The sequence below is a fragment of the Chionomys nivalis genome, chromosome 1, assembly GCF_950005125.1.
Source record: "Chionomys nivalis chromosome 1, mChiNiv1.1, whole genome shotgun sequence".
Lineage (NCBI taxonomy): Eukaryota > Metazoa > Chordata > Mammalia > Rodentia > Cricetidae > Chionomys > Chionomys nivalis.
In genome coordinates this window covers 177,445,623-177,467,085 of record NC_080086.1, presented here as the reverse complement: position 1 = coordinate 177,467,085, position 21,463 = coordinate 177,445,623, and the positions used below count along the sequence as shown (strand labels likewise).

The 21,463-nt window shown below is 39.7% G+C and overlaps 1 protein-coding gene across 1 annotated transcript; it reads right to left on the bottom strand.

The window, feature by feature from the left end:
* Nucleotides 1–270: 270 nt before the first annotated feature.
* Gpr37 (G protein-coupled receptor 37) lies at nt 271–19,888 on the bottom strand. Its single transcript, XM_057761315.1, has 2 exons — nt 18,043–19,888; nt 271–2,060 (listed from the first exon to the last, which is right to left on the bottom strand). The coding sequence occupies exons 1-2, from the start codon at nt 19,042–19,044 to the stop codon at nt 1,242–1,244; spliced, it is 1,821 nt and encodes a 606-aa protein (XP_057617298.1). The 5' UTR covers nt 19,045–19,888; the 3' UTR covers nt 271–1,241.
* Between the last annotated feature and the right edge of the window lie 1,575 nt (nt 19,889–21,463).

The window sequence follows — 21,463 nt, the reverse complement described above, 5'->3', positions numbered from 1 at the left end:
ACCAGCCTGGTCTACACAGCTAGTTCCAGGACAGGCTCCAAAGCCACAGAGAAACCCTGTCTTGAAAAACCAAAAAAAAAAAAAAAAAAAAAAAAAAGAGAGAGAGAGAGATGTGTGTATCTGTACTTTCATTCACATAAAAAAAATCAAGTCAGAGATTTTATTAGGTTGATTTTTTTTTTAAAAGTATGAATTTGAGGGAGTCAAATGGGAGGAGTTGGAAGGGGAAGGAATGGGTGGAAATGGTTTAAACAGAGTGCTCCTATGAAATTCTCAAAAATTTAAAAAGTAAAATAGAAGCCAAGACGGACTATTAGAATTCAGAGCACTTCATATACGAGCTACGAAACTTCAGAGGCTATTGTTCAGTGGAAATCAGATGCCAGGCACATTGTTTCCCAGTCTTGATCTGCCCATAATCCCCCATGGGAAAACCTGTCCCTCCATGTGCCAGTTCAAAGGTGGATTTAAAATAGATCTATAGGAAGTAAAAGAACTCTATACCTACTCTTCTGTCTTTCATATTTTTAAAAATATTCAGAAGTGATTTTACAGTGTGAATATTAAAAAATACAGCTTAATTTTAATTTACAATATAATTTTATGAGTTATGATATAAACAGTATTATTTGGAAAACTTCTTTAGAACATAGTGATTACCTGCCTTAAAGGAAGATATACAAAAATAAGGCCAGTTTCAAGTTGTGCATAGGACCAGTAATTGTATGTTTAAGGCAATTAAAAGATTTATTGAGTCTTGTTAAAAGTAGATTGACAGTCATGTTAAAGAAGGATGGGTTGTTTATTTGGGGGCTACTTTGCATGGCTGGAAGTACAAATCATTTTAGATACAATGTACTTTCGATCACAACTTAAACACAAAATAACTAGCAAAATCACAGGCCCGCCATCAGTATACAATGATTATGTTCTTAAAAGAAAGAAAGAAATCAAACAATTAATATTGTTAAGGTGCAGTAACTTTTAAATAAAATATTAGCACCATAGCAGGAAAAATGATCTGAGACTGTTGACCACCTTCTTCTTACATAACTAAATAGAAACATTTTTTCCCAGAGCACAAATATTAATTTGCAAAATCAGTTCTAGAGTAGTTAATATGTCTTCCTCTACTTGCTTTTCAAAATGTTTGCCTCGTTCCCCTGCAAGGAAAAATATGAAGTAAAAATTTTCACAGGATATGAAAATCGGAGAAATCTGAGCTAAGCGAGCCAGGTACTTCAGCAGTGGGTCCCCACGGAAGCAAAAGTGGACATCTCCCTGCGGATCGTGCTGAAGGGCGACAGCTCCAGCTCCGTGGTGTACTCGTTGTCGTTGTCATCGCTGGTTACAGTGGAAGCCTTCTGGATGCACTCCTCACAGCAGCAACAGCAGCACTCCATGAAGGCCCGGCTGAAGGGTCTGCAGAGGCAGAAGAGGAGCACTGGGGTGACACAGGACTTGAAGAACAAGAGGAACTGGCTGATGATGTTGAGGAGGTCCATCGTCTGCTGTGAGACGCCCGTGGCCATGTAGGCAGTGACGATGTTGCAGATATTCTCAGGGATGATGCAAAACCCATATAAAATGGTCAGGGCCACCACCGTGCAGTTCATCTGGCTCTCCAGATGGATCTGCCGCTTGTTCCCACGGGTACTGGCCTTCTCTGCTTTGCGGATCTTTCGTGCAGTCACTAGCGAGCAGGTGATGGTGAAAAGTGTAGGCAGACAAAAGTAGCAGCCAAAATACCACCAGAGCCGTGCACCGTCATAAGTTAGGGCCAAAACATAGATGGTGTCCGGTAAATCGGGAGAGATCTTTATGACACACCGTTCTGCAGGCGCCTGGCCACTAAAGCCCAAATCCTCCTTGCTCAGCTGGCGGAGGACAATTTCCGGAAGTGCCAACAGCAAAGCGCCAACCCAGATAACTGCGAGTTTGGCAGTGGTGGAAGAACAGTTTTCAATCATTTCATAGTACATCTGGACGTTGGTGGCAGCCCGGAAGCGATCTATGCACAGTGCACATAAGGTGAAAGTAGTGACGCCCAGAGAAGCCACCTGTGGGGGACATAGAATGCACAGGTTCTGAGAGATCATGGCAGTGGAAAATAAAAACAGGAAGGAGGGGACAGCAAGGGAGATAAAGGGAGGGCAACATAAAAGAGGGCATAGGAGAGGAGGAGAGGGAGGAAGAGAAGGGAGGACAAAGGAAGAAAGGGGAGGAAAATGGCAACGGAGAACAAGAAACTGGAGGTGGTGAGCTGAAAGCAGGAAAGCACGAGACTGGGGAGGGGAGGGGAGGGGAAACTAGACCAAGCACTTATTTAAATCATTTGAGCCTGATAAAAAGAAAAATTGTAGCATTTCTTGGGTGATGCACAGGTGTGTGTGTCACATACATGCACACACACACACACACACACACACACCATAGAGAGAGATGGGAGTTTCTGTGAAGGTCAGCAAGTTCTGGGTGATTTTTCTGTCACAGATAAGAACCTCTGGAGGCTGAAAGAATTTCAGTCACTGTGAAAATGCCAGCCATCGGGACATCGAGATAAACAGCAGAGACTGGCTTGTGTCTCGTTTTTATTACTTCAAAGGTTGGTCACGTTTTCCCCCGTGGGACTCAGGACCGCCTCACACAGCCAGTGCCTCTGAGCTGATTGTTCAGCACAAGTTCCTTGATTGGAGATATCCCACCACAGTTTCCTGAACAGAAATAATTGACCCTTTCTGTTTCTTTTCAAAGGCATAAACTTTTGCAAAACAAGAAAGAGAAATTCTCCAGGGACCAAAATCATTGATAAAATGAATCTCAAGTCAGTTAGTAACACCCCCTTTTCTACATGGGATTTCCAGACAATTTTCATACTGGCATTAAGTGTCCAGATGCACACAGATAGAAGATAAACTTAGAACCAATGAAAGTAAAGACTCTGGGAAGATGGCATAGTAAGTGCTGCCACCAAGCCTGATGACCTGAGGTCCCACTTTCTGCAAGAAAAGACCTAACATTTAAAAGTGGTCCTCTGACTTCTGCTTGTATGCACACTGCTGCATGCATGTGTTCACATAGTAGATAGAGAAGCAAATAAATAAATGCAATTGAATTTTTTAAGTGGGTAAAAATTGAAGCAAAGACTCCCTTATGAGTTTGGGATTCCTCCAGTACTGACACCTTTAAGGGTATAAAGGGGCAAATAGAGAAACTTAACACCATGATAATATGGGAATCAGGGTAAATTTGTGGTGGTGGTTTGGAGGAGTCAAATTGAAACTAAGAATTCAATGTACATGGCATGAAGGCTAGAAGTTGTACCAACTATGAGGGATGAAAAAGTTAAAAATGGAATTAAAATCATTAATAATAGAGATAAATATCTTCTTTTGAAGGGGTCAGAGAAGTCACATGGATAAAGGAAATATGAGTTAACAAAATCAAAATCACAATATATAAGACACAACTACCTCTAAGTGCTATGTGCACATAATAAAACATAAAAATTATATTTGTCATAAAAAGTATACACAAATACAAAATCCATTAAATGTAAAGAAATATGAGATGCTTAAATAAGGTCAATATAGACATAAAATAACCATGAAAAATAAATAAAAGATCCAAAAGGTACCCCATTCTAACTACAGGAAATCCTCATATTGAAAAAGTGTGTGACAGAATATTATATCAAAAACTCACTGCTCTTAAGTGCTTATGGTCAGATATCCAAGTAAGCCAAAAGCTCCAGCTTAATCAGAAAGACATTCCTGTCATTCATATACCAAGGCCTTGTCAGGGTTGCATACTCCTAATCAAAATATACTGTGATAGTTCATTTTGAGTGTCAATATGGATGGATAAGAAATACCTACTGGACCAAGGAAGCATACATATGGTTGTATCTATTTTCAGATAGTTGGATCCTGAAGTCTCTAAGCTAGTGATGCATTGAACCCTAGATGGGCTTATAATGTGTTGGCTTTATTGACATTGACAAGTGGTAAAAGGTGAGAGGCAGGGCCACGTTAGGAAAGAGTAAGTCATTGGAGGAAAAGTCCTAGAGATTTATCTTATCTAGAAGCTTCCCTCAACCTTTCTTTCTTTGCTTCAGTCTGTCAAGAGGTGAAATAAGGATGCTTTACCCCAGCCCCCACCATAGGCTTTCACAACCATGATGCTCTACTTAAGCCTCCACAATGAAACCATTGTGGAGTCCTTCCCTAAGTTGTTTCTATCAAAACAACTATCAAAAAAGTTTTGGTCACTGTGATGCAAAAAGAACCAAGACACAGACTGTTATTTGTCTGCAAACTATTCCTTAAACATCACACTTATTCTAGTGAAGCACAGAGATACACAGCCGATGTATGTACATGTTTGTTGATACCAACACTAAGTCAAGCACCATGCTTGATACTGAAGATTTCAATGGGAACAAGCAGCCATCCCTCCACTTAGCACTCACCCAAGAATGGCTGAGTAATCATAAAGTCACAAGCTCAACATTGCCATCATGTCAAACGATATTTAAGTAGACATTTGGTGGGATGTGTAAGCAATTTAGAGTTTAATGAATATGACCACTGTTTAGAAGTTTAAACAAGGACAATAAATTTAAAAAGGAGTTAATGATGCTTTAGAAGGAAAAGTCCTCAGGGAGATGAAATTCTTTGGGCTTTAACCCAGAAACTGAGTTAACTGCAGCTGTTTCCATGCTTGTTGATGAGAATGTTTTAAACCATAGTTATTATATATCATGGCCTGGCAAAAATAAGAGGAAGGAAATTAAAAATATAATGCTAGTGTCAGTTTTTTAGATCCCAATGGGATCATGATAGCAAAACCATTATAATTCTCTGACATTTGTTGTTTATCTGGTACATTCAAGCGGCTGCTGTATCCAGAGCTATGCCAACATGCTTCAAAGGTTCTGTCCAATATGCTTTCTTCTTCCCACACATGACACATCACATAGCATCCCTAAGCTCTAATATGAAATATTGTCATTGCCTATGTCATGACTACTCTTATTATTATTGGTGAAAATAATCTTAAAATGGAATATAATATTTTAAACGCATGAAAAACAAAAGGCAGGAAAATTGTACAATAGAGCTCTAAACGAGTCAGATAAATAGATTATGATTGAGCCTATGGCCCTAATTCTTGAAGTTCTTTTCAAAATCCTCCCAAATACTTGTATAAGAAATATCAATTGTTTTAGAGTTGGGAAAATGAAAAGCCACTTGTAAAAATCAACTTTCAAGTATGGAGAGAATTGGAGGGAGGCAGAGTCAAGAGTGACATAGATGCTCATTTATAAGTTTCACAAACAATTTAGAAATAAATAATAAAGATTAAAACTAACTTTGACAATGATGATCCACTCTTCTTGATGGATATTTGCTTCCCATGTCACCTCCAAATGTTTAACAATTCTACAACTGAGGTCCGCATTGCATTATTATTTTCTAGCACGGCATTTTTTTTTTAAATATCGGTAACCACACTTGGAAGGATTTTAAGCAGGATTATTACCTAAAGGTCTCCATCAAACAATATCATGTGGAAATTACAGAACTTTACAGATTTTTTCAAATCTTATATTTGTATTTAATGTTTTGAAGTGTGTTGATTTATTTCTTTTAAAAAATGTAACATAAAGAAACCCTCAGATGCTCCGCAAATCCTCCCAAGAGTCTCTGTGTAGTCACTCTAAGGAAAATGTTTGTGCATGGTTTGCTTTCATCTCTGCCACTAATATTCAGAGTCCATACACAAATATGAAGCCCCTGGGCTTCCTTTTTAAAATGATGAATAGTGCTTGTGTTAAGAGGAATCTCAGTAATGTAGAAACAAAAGACAGAGAAGATACAGTCTCTTAGAGGCTCAATGCACCTACTGGCTGATAGTTTTCTTTCATTACTTACACAAAACACACTATTTAATATGGATGCCATATTCCTTTCCTTATTCTAATTACTAGTTTAGAGAATGCTAAACTCTGAGCCACGTATTACAAGTGTTAGTGTCTGAGTCCAGTCACAGAGCATTTCATAAGAAGTAAGAGCCAATGCATGTGGAATGACAGGTACTAAATGCAAGTGGTAGATCGCTGCAGTGACTGTGGAAGCTGCCTCTTAGGGAGAATATGCTCCCTTGGCTAGAGAAAAAGCAAAACAGTTCCCAGGTTCCATAAGGTTCCTCTCACAACAAATGTCAGGGCAAATTCAAGCCAGATTTACATGTGTTCCAACTTTGTTCATTCGTTCTCTTACTGCATTTGATTGGAAGATAGACAGACACGTTACCAACGCATCAGTACCAGGTTAGAATCCAAAACACATCTGCTTTCCTCGGTAGCTGTCTTGAGAGATCATTCTAGGTTTCATGTACAAAATTCACATCGTTCCCGTAACAAGCTTCTTGTTTACAAATCGTTCTTCTGTCTGATAGCATGCTTTGAAGTTTAGAGCCAGCAGAAATACCATGAACCCAGAAAGGTCCCAAGAGCATCGGAAAGAGCTATTGAAGGGGACAGTAGGGAAAGCTGTGCTATCCCAGATGCTGATAGTCCATGAAATGTAGTTGCCAACAGCAACCGCAACCCGAATGTCAGTTTTAGACCTTGCTGCTCTCCTGCAGTCACCACCTACAGACCTATTACTTCAGATATTTTCTCAAAATTCACTCATGCACTAAATTTTATGATGTGGAAGAAAAAGGAACATGTAAAATGCTCTACTAAGTAACTCCCTGGACTATTTATAGAAGGCTTTAGTACATGTGAAGATTTAGCTGTTTATCCCAGAGATAAATTGATAAAAATCATCAGAATAAGAAGCATTGGCCCAGTTTCTGCCCACTCACATATAAAGTCTACCTATGTAATTAAAAGTGCCTAAACATTAAGATAACATGAAAAGATCACTATCACAATTTTAAATATACCTGTTTACATACAGCTAATTAAAAATTCTATGAGGACGAATAGTGCAATTATATGCAATTATACAACTGTATCATGAACTCTGGATCTTCTGCAAGTAACGATCATATCTGATGGCTAAAAATCACTGAGAAGCATGTTCTCGGGAAGGAAGCTGTTAGGCATTGGCTTAGATAGATAAGTCTGTGGTGCAACACCCTGAGATGGAATGAGTGAGATGCCATTTCTTCTTAATTAAATGGCAATGGGGAGAATAACAAACAACATCAAAAGCAGAAATGATAAACATTTTTGATAGACAAGACTATTTTTCAAGGGTAGAGAGAAGCTAGAAGCAGAGAGTTTGAAATACTAGGGAAACAAGTCATTATGGGCTAGATATCAAAATTCAGAAAAGGCAACAGAATCAAAATAAAAACTCAAAGATCTTTCTTTCAAACAACAATGTCCCGCTGTTCTCTGTATCCCAGAGGAACAACAATGAAGCTCCTTCAGCTCTGCCCTGTCATCATCCAGTGCAGGGAGGCTTCAGGGAGCTGTAGCCATCTCCAGCATGGCTCCACGGGACAAGAGGAATGCAGCAATAGCCCCAGCCCGAAAACTGGCACAGGGAAGCTGTAGATGCAGCACCAAAGAATGGGTTTAGGGGTCACTCTCCTTAATCAAACTTAGAAAGTGACTGTCACAATTTCAGCATCATTATGGATTTATTGAATCCTATCTTTAGGAGTAAAGGGAGTGTTAAATCAGTTCAATGCTTTAAAAATAAATTTTTGTCCATAAACACATACATATATACATACACACACATGCATGCATGTGTGAATGCATGTACACAAACATATATACACATACATACCTATAGAACTATACAGGTTATATCATGCTTACTGGCAAAAAACATAATTAATAAGTCATAATTATGTTCTCAAATGGCATCAGACCAAAAGTGTAATTTCTCCATTACCCCTACCTGCTGCTATCTATCTAGCAAGTAACCTTGTATACGAAATGGCTTTACTGAATAAACGGACTTGACTTTACACAATCTACAGCATGTTTTCTGTGACTCCCATTACTCTGGGACAGAACCATGTATTTTAGAATCTACTGGAGGTATCAACTCAAGAAGATGGGAAGAGAAATATAAGTTTCAAATTGGCTACAGATGTCTAACTTGTTTCCTAAGATGACCAAACAATAAAACTTTCCATATTATACATTTTCCAAGGTTATAGTCTACATCTTGGCAAATAACACCAATGTACTACTTAAGCCATTAAATTGGGATACATTTGGGATTGGCCTTTACAATTACATGCTAACAATTGAGATAGTCATGAATGGTACCTTAAGGCTTTCATTCAACTCTCTAGGCTCAAAGGATGAAGGACTCAGGCAAGAGAAACTGAAGACCACACAGAATTTTACTCTCAATATGCTTTTTGTTGGTCCTGACACATACAGTGACCCTCATAAAGATGAAAAGAATTTTCTGTTCTTTGGGAGAGTAATAGCCCAGAACGGAGGTCATCGCTTCATCTGCCACTCTCATCATTAACAGGACCATTTAATGTCTGAATGGCAACTCAACGTTTCTCTTATATGCCGGTGTATTTTAAAGATGGAGCTGGTGCTTTGGTAACATTTGCCAGAATCAAGATTTATTTGGTGCTTGAGAAGGAGTGCTGACTGAAGCCTCTCATTACACAAGTTACATGGCATTTTATAGTTACAATGTTTTAATAACCCAAACTAGATTCCACGTTTAATTCATATAAAAATGTATTCCTAATTGTAGTCAGGGTTGAATTTACACAAGTTAGTGACTGAAACATTTCAGTTCACATCCAGTACTGTGAGAGACAAGCTATCATCTTCCCCTTGACCCTCTTTGATAAAAAGAAGGGTACTGTAGACTCCTCCCTCTACTGTGGAATCTGGGAAGTTACTTCAGTGAAAAGAAATAAAAGAGGTATAAACAATATAGAAAATTTTGAAACTATAATAAAAGTGGCTTCATTTGTAGATGGCTTCCAAAGTTTGCATCTAAATGTTGTTATAGACACTAACCAATAAATACAGATACTTCATAATGAAACAACCCAAATATAGTTCCCTTCCTAGAAACTGCAGTGTTCTTTGGGAAACCTATTCATCCCTGGTAAGGATTAACTAGAGAAACTCAACTGAGTGATTATGGAACTCATAGATAGGCTCTGACTACCAAATGTCATGTTCTTCTGGGAAGTTCATGTTTATGATAACATGGGTCCCAAATTTCTGCTCGGCTTTGCTGATGACCGATTTAAGATCCCTATGTTATAAAACTGAGGAGTAATTATATCAATAAGATATGGATGACAATGTCCTTGGGGAAGGATTCAGCGTGAAACTCTCTTCTTGCATAAGAATAAAATGGATTTCTCTTTCAGTCATAGGTGATTCTGAATGGTTTCCTAGGCATTTTTAAGAAATATAACAAGGCAAAATAGCAATCACAGTGCTAACAGTAGGAGGCATACTTTATAATTCAAGATATAACAGGATGCATTGTACTCATTGCTCAAGGATTTCCATGCCTAAATAACTTCTGTAAAGTAGGGAAATTTCTAACCGAGGACATTAAAACTGTATTCTAACTTTGCTTTTATAACTGAAATATTCAATACATCTATTTATGTAGTATCTTTTGTTTACATGGTACACTAGAGAACAAGGGCATTATTGTTAGCAAACCCATTCATCTGGGCCATGAATGGCAATCTATTATAAGTCGGTGGTTATAGGGATAACACCCAGTCAGGAAGGGGCAGGATGAACACAGGGTACTTCCCTTTAAAGTCTAAATGGCTGAAACTTCTATGCTTTTGGTTTTTTCTTGAATTTTCCATAATCTTCATCCTTGCAATACCTCAGGGCAACTTCAACAGGAAAAGGATACTGTACACCAGGGGAGGGCACATTGAATAGAACTGTTGTTGATCAGATCGCTGTAATAAGATGACCTTTATCAAAAAGGTCTTCATTTTAGAGTTAGTACATTGATAACTATGACAGGAACAGGCTTTGATTAATGTTTCCAAAACCAAAGGGTGTAAATATAAATAAGCCTCCTCCTCAGCTCTGAAATCAAAGGGTTCATCTCAACCATAACTCCACAAAGAGAAGGTTTCTTGCACTTTGAACATGAAAAATACTGAATATAACACTTCCATACCTAGCACAAGCCAACGTTAGTCTGTCACACCTAGCCTATTTTATTTATATGTGATTTCTAATGTCTTTGAGAAAACTATGCAAAAAAATTACAAGACATCAACTGATGACTGCCATTTCAGCCTCCTCTTACATATTTTGCTATTGTTTCAGTTTAAAAATAAGTTCACTCTACCAAAAAAACTAAATAAGACTATTTTAAAACCCACATATTGGTTCAAAAAATTGTTTTGATCCCATATTTTGTCTTTCAAGTTCCAGCTTTAATTAAGGTTTTTTTTCAACTAAAAATTTTATAGCACAGTATATTCCTTCTATATTTAAAAGTAAGGTATTTGGCTAAATATCTGCCAATTTTTCATTAATTTTAAAAAGAAAATTAGGCAATATTGGCACCATTTGTTTTAAGACACATGCTACCATTTTAAATGAACTAATTAAAGGATAATTTTTCTATCGCATATTAATTGCCAGTAATTAGAAATTTGTTCCAAATGTCCTTTTCCCAAGCTCACAGTTTCGTTTACAATTCTTGGTACCATTATGATATTTTCTTCCCAACTTAATGGGACCTGGAACTGAAACTGGGCAAATATCCAAGGATAAGCAACAAATTTTCAACTTATTTCTCTTGTCATTACTTAAATCTATTTGCATAATAGTGAATATACACTAAAAACAGAATTAGTTATAGTTGAATATTTCTGCCATTTTTAATGATACTGAAACAAAGCATTTAACATGAAATTTCTTAGTTTTTAACTAAAAATCTACTACTGTAATCTGATAAGGAAATATCCTTCCTTTTTCTTTAAAATGGAAAAATATTTGCAATTCTGACATCTTGAAGTGAATTAATTTATCAGATTGTCTGTCTTGTAAGAAAGATACATCAAACAAAGGACAAGACATAGACAGAATAGGTAAGAGGGTAGGAAGGCAGAGCTTGCTAAGACAAGGCTATTTTACAACAAAGTCGCAGTTGTTAAATGAGTCTTAGACCTAATGAAAACAAGGCATTCTAGACAAAGATGAAATCAGTGGTATGGTCCTCATTAGTGTTAGGAACCATCAGAGTATGCAGAAAAATAACACTGAAAACAATCATAAACTCACAAGCAGAAAGTATCTGTTTTTATGGTTAAATTTGTTACTGTCCTTTATGGAAATGATCTAAAAAATCAATACCCACACTGCAATGAGAAATACCCCAAACTTTAAAGCTGTAATAATTTCGTTCTCTACCCTGAAATTTTATATGACGTCATCTTTTCTGGCACAAAGGATAATATTTTAATGAGGATACTTAAGAGTAAGTCTTGGCAACAAGGTTGAGTTAATTATGGGACCTTGGCAGGTAAGTTCTTGGGAGATAAAATGAGGAAGTACCCTTGAGGAATGGGAACATGACGACAATATCAGAGACAAACCTTGGTGAGTAGAAGCCTGTCCATCTCTTACCTTCCAAAGCCTACATCTCAGATGCAGGTCTATACACTTCCAAAGCGATACAATTAAATATAGTTATAACACATTAAGAGGAGTTAAAATGCCATCAAGGTCCATGCATTAGAATAAAGACCAAGGTACATCCTCACTGGCTCCACCCTTGGTTATACTCATAAGATCAAAGAAGTTTTTCTTTGTTTTTATTTTGTTTTGTAGCCATAGTTGGTTCCTTTTCTTTGTTAAAAGACACTTTGCTGACGTATTCAGGATACCATGGAACCCCTCAGAAACTCAAAGTCCTCAGAGTGTGCACTCCAGAAATAAACCCAGTTCTTGCAGAACTCCATTTTCTATGCTTCTTTGCCCAGTTTTGTAATAATGTATAAAGTCTATCCTTTGTTAGTCTTTCTTCTCAGTTTCTCTAAGCTCATATTAAATGCAATTGCATGGCTTTGAGATTATCAAAAATTACCCAATTTAATATATTATTACATTGCTAAATAAAATTCCAATTAGTTAATGCTTATATAGATGAACAGGACTAAAGTTATTAAGTAAAGATAGTTTATTTGGAATTTATATAAATTTTGTATTTTAAAAGAAATTTCCAGTCCCTTTCTTTCTGCTGCCTTATTTTGTTATTTTTTTTCCTCTTCTTTATCAACAAATTTAATGATATTATGAAAAAAGAATTATAATATTTTCATAGTTACGATTTTTCAACATGGATCCAAGCAGTGGAAGAATTTAAATTAGTGGTGAGAATGTAACTGAAAAGAACATTATAGGGAGCAGAGTTATCAGTTGAATTTCTCCATCTTTGGTCATAATTCATTATGATTATGAAATAGTCTGGTGCAAGACAATGGTCTATATTCTGTCAATTATATTTTAAATAAATGCTGATTGGCCAGTAGCCAGGCAGGAAGTATATGTGGGACAACCAGACAGGAAATAGAGGCGGGTCAATGAGAACAGGAGAATTCTGGGAAGGAGACAGCTCATTCCTCCCCAGTCCTGTCCAGACACTGAAGAAGCAGGATGTGACCTGCCCCACCACAAAAGGTACCGAGCCATGAAGCTAACATAGATAAGAATAATGGGTTGATATAAGTTATAAGAGTTAATAAGAAGCCTGAGCTAAGGGGCCAATCAGTTTATAACTTACATAGATCTCTGTGTGATTTTCTTTGGGATTTACCAGCTGTGGTAACTGGGCAACACAGAAATCCCAACAAGCAGGCCCTCATGTTACAATGGTCCACCTAAGACCATTCCAGAACTTTCCCCAAACTTCCTTAAAGTTTCTATTATGGTATTTGTTATACTGTAAGACATTATATTACACTTTCAAACTTTAGTTTAGTTCATCTTTGGAAAGTTGTACATATTTTTCTGCTCCTGTGTCTCCTAACACATTGCCCTTGACCAAAGAAAAGCCTAATACATTTGTAATGAATAAATAGGCAGTGGATCAATGGATGCCTAATGTCATATATGAAAAAGACTCATAGACACTGGTGATTTATTTGGACTGTTCTTAGTCATTTATCAGGTGCTATTTATTATTTTATATATAACCCTTAAGAGCTTAATGTCATCTAGTAATTCTAGGGGAGAAATGAAGAAAAATATGTGTCTCTGCACATGCTCCATTGATGAGCTTAAAAAAGGGGTCTCATTTTCACAATAATCATGGTAGCTATTTGAAGCTGAAACTTGATTATTATATTCTTTATTTATTCATCCCCAAATTCAGTTAACTTCATCATATACTTTTCCAGAATATAGTTGTAAATGAAAGAACAGTCTGGGAAACTAATTCTTTTTCCCACCAGAATCTCAACCTAAATATTTTCTCATGTTTGGAAATGCAGCAAAGAATTACAACAGGATCAATGAGAAGTCATAAAATATTTGTTAAGTACCATTCTCACAGATTGAGTCCATTTTCCCAGAGAATATTATTAGTAACTTTCAAATTGCTCATAAAACTGCATGTTTCCACTTAAAAGTCCATCAGACTACCTAATAGCTAATCCACCATTAAAGCAAATTTAGCATCTGCTGTGATAAATGTGCTATACTTGAAAGAGGGGGGTTAGGAAATTCTGTGTAGAATTGCACACTTACTGGCCTTGCCATCTTCAGCATCCAATTATCCTTCCTTTCTTCACTTGTCAGTGCTGAGTACAAGCTAAGGCAAGGAAAGAATCACTTGTTTTACACAGCTTCAAACCATGCATTTCCAGAGCCATTGGAAGCTTCATCTCTTTTCATGAGGAAAATATTCTAGATTTATCACAAATTATTTATGAGCAGAATTCCTGGTGAGATATATTCCCTTGAGTCATCTTTTATCTCTCTATAGGAATCTGGTACCCCAGCAATATAAAAAGCTAAATTCGTGATGACCTGAGACCAACTGGAAGCCTCTAGCCCTTGCATGAAGGTGTGGTCCTTCAATCAGCAGGGGAAGTTACATCATTTGAAACCCATATTTAACATCTAAACAAATAGTTGTTTGGCAATGGCCTGGGATCATCTGATACATTGACTCTGACTGTCTTCCCTCCATCTAATAATGAGCAAAGAGCTATTCCACATGCCATATTCAGTGTCTGAATCACCTGGCTTTAAACACACGCTCCATCTTTGAGTAGCTAGGATGGTAGGCAACTCTTACATTATTCTCCTTCTACAACCCATACCCAAGCTTCCACAGCACAAAGACACTATGTATGTCTATTTCTCTGAGTATTATTTTCCCTGGTGTCTATGTGACAGGCCAACTTAAACTGATGTGTCTACAAAGATAACTCCCAAAGCCATCCAAGTTCTCTTCCCCACCTTCTCCCCTACATTCATTTTCCTTTCTATTGCCCTTCATCTTTATTAGTTTTAAGCCCAGTCATGCTTATTATTTTTAAAAATGTGTTGCCTACAAATAATGGAATTTATTGTAGAAACAGGATGATAACTTATGAATAGCAAGAGTTTTGAGGTTCACATACTGAATTGTGCTTACTGGCCTTATGATGCTTCCTTATCTAATAGATGCAGGGATAATTTTCAAAGGATGCAAAGAAGTAGGGAAAAAATCAAACCATTCTTTGGATACAACTCTGCTTTATAAGTGGTTTTTTTTAACCAGCAAACAGAAACCTAGACTGATGAGTTTGTGGGTCTGGGTACCTCTGCGTAGGTACATTTGCTAAATCTCTTCCTTCATCATTAAAATGTGGCTGGGTCCTACAGTGGCTTATCTGAAGTAATTTGGAAAGGGTAAAGCGAGTACAGTGGATTCTGTGGCTCTCCATCTGGTTGCTCCAACTCTTCCTTCAGGGACCAAGTATTGTTTCCTTCAGATAATGGAGTGTGGGTGTCTGACAGTCGTGGATTGCAATCCTCTCGAGAAATTGCTCCTCACCAAAGAGGTTCATTAGACTCAAAGTTATGCTCATTTCTGAAAGTTGTTTCTATCCATTGACAAGTTCATTATAGACTCCAAAGGCCCTGTTACTCAATTCTGTCTTTCTCTTCATGGCTGCCCTAACACTAGAAGTGCCCTCTGGTGTCAGCGGAGGTCTTTGTGACATCTTCATACACAGTTCAAATTCCAAACAAGTGTTGAAACTGATTGTGGCCCAACAAGCTTCATCCCCTCCCCCACCCATTACCATATACACAAAGGCTCCATCTCAGGGTCTGTGTATGCAGCAATCTCACTTGGGACTGTGAGCAAATCCTTTTCCCTTCTTTGAAAACAGCAGAAATGCAGTGTTTGAGTTTTGGGCTATAGCTTGTATTCTTAGAAATGGATTTTTGGAGTCTATTCTTTTTGTAGGGATACTTTGCTCAGCCTAAATATAGTGTGGGGAGGGCCTTGGTTCTGCCTCAAAATGATGTGTCAGACTTTGTTGACTCCCCATGGAATGCCTTACCCTCTTTGAGGGATGGACGGAGGTGGGGAGGAGAGAAGGTAGGGAGAGTAGGGAGAGAGGGGAGAGAGTGGGAACTGGGTTAGGTATGTAAATGAGAAAAGAACAGTTTTAAAAATCAATCAATTAATTAATTAAAGAAATTAGAAATAGGAAACTTATACCATGGTTCAATAATTATTTTATAAAACATGCTAAAGTATTGTAAAACTCTTTCAGTGAAATGAAATGTAGTATAAAGGTCAATTTTTATGTATATTGTAACAGTAAAAAGTATATAATACAAAAATGTGTAATATAAACCATGTTTTTAAGTAAATATTTTCAAGCAAGCCTTCACTTCTCTAGAAAAAAATAAAATCTCAACAACGGAAAAGAGGTAAGTCTATAAAAATTAGTAAAAAACTAAGCAAAACTGCAAAGAGTACAGGAAGAGTTTTACTAACAAGAGGCTTTCACAAGTCTTAGTGAGAAAAGTAAGTTGAAAAGCCAGAATAAAGTGTCACTGTGTGTTTGTAAACCCTCAGGTTGGATATGGTGAAGCTCACCTGCAATCCCCATACTCCAGATGTGGAAGCAGGAGGATCAGGAGTTCAAGAACATCCTCGACTACACAGTATGTATAAGGCCAACTTCCATGACACAACACCCAGTTCCAAAAAACTGAAAGCAAAATAAAAACTTCAGAAATAGTGAGAAACAAATTTAAATGCAAAACAAACACCATTACTTAGAAAAGATAGCTATCCTTAAACTAACCTAAGCTTTTATATTCTTTCTTCTGTTTGATACAACTTTTTTCACTTGTGGTTTTCCTTCAGTAACTTTCATTGTTTTTTCTTTTCCTTGTCCTTTTTTCTCCTGCCTTCTTTATTATTTTTATGCCCAGTGTATAAAACCAACCCTTGCCCCAACCCTTTAGTCCCCACTGAAACAAGTTAACAAAGTTCTTGCTTGCAGGCTGCCTCTTCCGTTGAACTTTTCATTTTATTTTGTAAAGCTCCTTCTTGCCTAAATCTTTTAGCATTATTAAAAACAAAAACCAGAGAATGCTTAAACTAAAATTGCCTTTGAAAAGACAATAGTAAATTGGAACATATTCTTTTATGTTCCTCACTTATGCCCTCTCAAATTAAAGAGTGAACTGTCTCTCCAGTAAATAACAGTGTTTCGGAGTCACTCCATGCTTGGCAATAAGGGAGGCCCTGGATCCTGGTAAGTAGCAACAGCTGATTTAGCAGTCATGGATGGTCCTACGTCTGAGCGCTGACAGAATAACAGAGGGTCTTATTGACTGTCTCTGGCTTTGAACCTTCTAAGTAGACACTGTTTTCTGTTGACTTACCCTGGAGTTTTAAGCCGGAGACAAAGCTGAACATAGTGTCAACTGGTCCTGGTGCCAGACAGATCAGAGGCCCTGCAATATTTACAGTTCCCCTTCTTGGGTTTCCAGAAATGAAATGGCCAGACTGAATGGAGAAAATCAAGGCCCAGCTGGCTAAAACCACAACTGGCAGCCAAATACTTGGACAGGTTCCAAGAGCTGGTGTTTAAAGAGGCCAATTTACAAAGAAAATTCCAACTACCAGAGCGACGGCTGCCACAGTAGCTTCAGCATGAAGCTGTAAAACCTTCCTTGGTTCAAACAATTTTCATTTCCAAAGTTTGTGAGCTTACTGATTTCTTCAGAAACATTCTTATCTTAAGAGTAAATCCCTTAAAAATAGCCTGTTCTTCACGGACATAATAGTAGTAAATTTGTTTTATATACTTGGTAAATGTTGGAATACTAAGGATGAGGGCTATCGTCTTATTTTTGTTTAAGTCCATTTAGAAGAATGACCTGTTTTTAAAAGTTTCTCAATTTTTAAAGGATCCACAGAGAAACAAGAAAGACCTAAGAATTTAAGTGAAGTAGTAGGATAAAGAGTTTTGCCAACTAAAACTAATTTGGGAGGTTCCTAATACATCTTGAGGCCAACTGTAAAAAAAAATTGATTTCCTCTTATACATAAAATATAACTCCAGCTTTGGTAGTTTAGGAAGTACTCATTTGTCTTCCTGGGGGATGGGAAGATGGAAGAGTCACGTTGAAACACTAGAACTTTAGTAAATATGCTAATGACTCCTTCCCCCCACCCCTTTTACTAGGCTTCAATAAGGGCAACCACCAGAGAGAGGCCGTTACTTAACCCTGGGCTCTCTGATGGGTGCCAAGTCAGAAATACAGCCATATCCAGGTGATGGTTGTACACATTATAGGACCATCTTTTTTTTCACAGGCCAGGAGCAAAGAGGTTTGAGAGCGATTTACCAAAGCTTCTTTCTTTCATATACACACATGCACACGTAAGTGACTGAGGGAAAGAGAGGACATTCAGAGAAAGAAGCAAGGGGTCCCACCAGGTAGTACCCCCAACCACTGTTCTTTGACTATAATTCCGGAAAGAGATAAAGGCAGTAACTAGAAGACATTACCTCGATATAGGGCACGATCTTGCAGGAGAAATCTTCCAAAAGCCACTTCTTGGTCAGCTCATGGAAGATGACCAGGGGTAGGCAGAAGAAGATGATGAGAAAGTCCCAGAAGGCCAAGTTTGCTAAGAGAGAATTGGAGATGCTCCTCATGTAGTAATTGTGGCACACGATGCACATCACCGCCAAGTTACCAATGATACCGGTCCCAAAGATTACCACAGATAAGCACATGACTGCATAGGCGCCATAGGACTCCTGGGTCAGGGGGTAGAAAGGGTTCTTCAGTCTCACGCGCCTGCTTGTGCTGTTTCCACGTCGCGGACCCCCTTGGTCAGGGATCCAGTCATCTACAGACCCGTTTTGTGGCAGTGCCCTGCCTGGGGGAGCAATGGTCCTCCCTTCGTGCCCCTCTGGAGGCTTTTGGTGGGAACCCTGGAGTTGTCCAGTTCTCCGTGGCCAGTAAAAAAGATCTCTGGGTTCAGGCTCCATTTTCACACTCTTCTCCTGGCTGCTCCGGGGAATGCCAGCGCCCCTGGGACTCATCTCTTCCCCCTCCGAAGTCTGAAGGAAGAGTTGGAGGTCCGTAGGGTCCCTTCTCCCCAAATTTCCCAATGGCTCTTTACCCTGCGCACCTTTCCACCTCCAGGCAGCAGGTGGCTTGGTTGGACGACCCAAGAGCCCAGCAGCTGCGGCACCTGCCGCCTCTTCATTCACACCTGTCTTGCTGTCTCGGGCCGGTGGGAGGTCCCAAGAGGTCGCCCCTCTCACTTCTGCTTCCAGTTTCTCCCTGGGCATACGAACTTGCAGAATGTCTCTCGCAGAATTTCCTGGTTCCCGGGCATCCCTGCTGTGGCGTTGGAACAGTGGGGGACAATTGCCCCCGAGACAAGTTCCATTCCTGGCCTCAGAGACAAAGCTCAGGGCAGCAGAGACAGAAACCTTCATCAGCAGGAGAAGCAGCAGCCGCGATGTACGCGAGAAAGGCGCGCCCCGGGCCGGCATGGCTCGCCGAGGGCGCACCTAGTAGCCCAGCTCTTACTTAGCACCGACACCTGCTGCCAAACTTGGTGCAGAGAGTTAGACACATGTCACATACTCACCCCTGGGTAGTGGAGAGAAGCTGAAGACTACTGGGAAAGCAGGGAACAGAACTGGGGGGGGGGGGGACACAACACACCCCCTACAATCTTTCCACGTTTGGCGTCCTGTGCATTTCGCAGTCAAATGTAACCCAAGCTCTGATCACCGGAAGGTTCCCAGGGAAAATAGCAGATCCAACCAGACTGACCTTGAAAAGTTGCAAACACCACCCGATTGTTTCCTAATGTTGCGACTGGGCACAGCCTGGAGGAAGCCCCGCGTTCCTCCCTGCCTTTGGGTGGTGGCTGCCTTCTTGGTAACAGTTGCTTTGCTATTTACATCCTTTTGGTACAGCTTTATCCAGTCGCTAGTCGAGGTCTCTTGAGAGAAAGAAAAACAAGTCCCCTCCACCAGGGGACTGGCTGTCACAATCCCACTCCCGGCTGGCAGGGAACCCGTTGCAAACAGAGCCAATGCTCGTGCTCAGAGGAAACTCTGTCTGGTTTAACTCAGGCCACTTTCGAGGCTTCTGTTGCCAAGGAGAAGCCAGATCGAAACCCGCGGCTGCTGTCAAAGTTGCTGTTCCTTCAGCTCAAAGTTGACAAGGGGCTATCGCCGGCGGTTGTGCATAGTGCCCAGGCGGAGTAGGCGTGGGGTGGAGGGAGAAGGAGGAGAGGGCGCTGCTGGTTTGTGCACAGTGCTGTGGGTGTAGGAGCTATTCACTGCCACCACCATCACAGCCCCGGCGCGGAGAGCGTGGTGCCTGGAACCGCCGCAGGCGGGAGGAGCGGTGCGTGGTCGCCAGGGGAGGTGGCCCGGCCTCTCCCAGCCGCTCAGCCACTGCGCGCGCTTCGCTCCAGGCCTCCTCCCACTCGTCCTCCTTCTAACAGAGCTTCTGGTTTGTGGAGAGAAGGGATCCCCTGGTGGTTTTACCACACGCTAAACCCACACATGTTTCATTCAAGCCGTTCGCAGCGGCTTTCACTCGGAAGCTACGAGCAACCAGGGAACAAGGGCGGCGGCGCCGCGGAGCCTGCATGGCTAGAAGGAAGGATATGAACTCCACGTCTATTTCCCTAGATATTCCAACCAACCCGACCTAACCGTCCACCACCCAGGAGAGCGGAGGATCTCAGGACCGGGGGTGCGGGTGGGGATCCCTGGAGAACGTAGAAAGGGCGAGACTCTGCGACCTGCAACAATTGGTATCAGCTGATGCGCATGCTCAGGCCTCAGACTACCCCAGGGAATAACGACACATTCACAGTCTTAGATTCCCTGGAGCAAAGGCAGAAGAGAAACAGAGTTCACAGGTTTCATTCAGTCCGTGAGAGAGAGGGGTGTAACGTGAGCAGTCTCCAGGCGCCCCACTGCCTTTAACATTGACTTTGAAAGCATCCTGCCTGGAGGTGGGAGTGAGGGCAGTTCACCAGAGCATAAGGAAAGCAGCATCCTTGATGTGCTCAGAACGGTGAACTGACAGCAGAGGGAGACCGAACCCCAGCAAGTTGCCCATGCCTTTCAAACCCTGTATAGCTAATAAAACAGACAAATGCCCGCCCAATTGAGGGGTAAAAAAGAAGGAAGGAATAACATATTGTAAAATGGAGACAAACGCAACAACAGAATTATCTAAGAATACAAGAGAAAATATGATAATTGTGATAAAGAGCCACAAACTGTATCCTAAGCACTTCGATTTGTGAGTATGTGTTTACACGGCAAGGGGGACTCTACGATGAGCTTCAACTAAATATCTGGAGACGGGAAGAGCGTCATAGTTTATAAAGTGGTGTATTACAACACAACGACCCAAGAAGAGAAAGGTCACATGGGTGGGGAGAGCTGAGAAGATGAAACCAAGACATAAGGCTTCAAGATGAGAACTGGGATAAGGGACACAAATGTGCTCACGCTAATTCCTACCTCCAGCTTCCAGAATCCATTTTTCCATTGACCCTGATAAACTTGCATGCATTTTTCAGAGCAGTGATACCACACTAATGAACAAATCAATGAAAATGTAACAACAGGATTAATTTTACAGAAAAAAAAAAACTCCACAAAATAGCTCAAGGAATAAAATTTGAAGAAACAGTAAGCCATCACATTCAAGAGACCAAATCAGTTATCAATGTGTACTCATAAGAAAGTGCTGGGCCTTCATATAGTCTTGGGACTAAATGTACATTTGTGCAAAATGTTTGAAATGTACCGAGTTCTCTTTAAAAGCCACAGTGACATTATAATTAGTCAACATCAATCAGTGAAAAATAAATTCCAAATTAGGACCTATAAGATCCACATTCATGTGTACATTCCTCAATTCATTTATATAAGT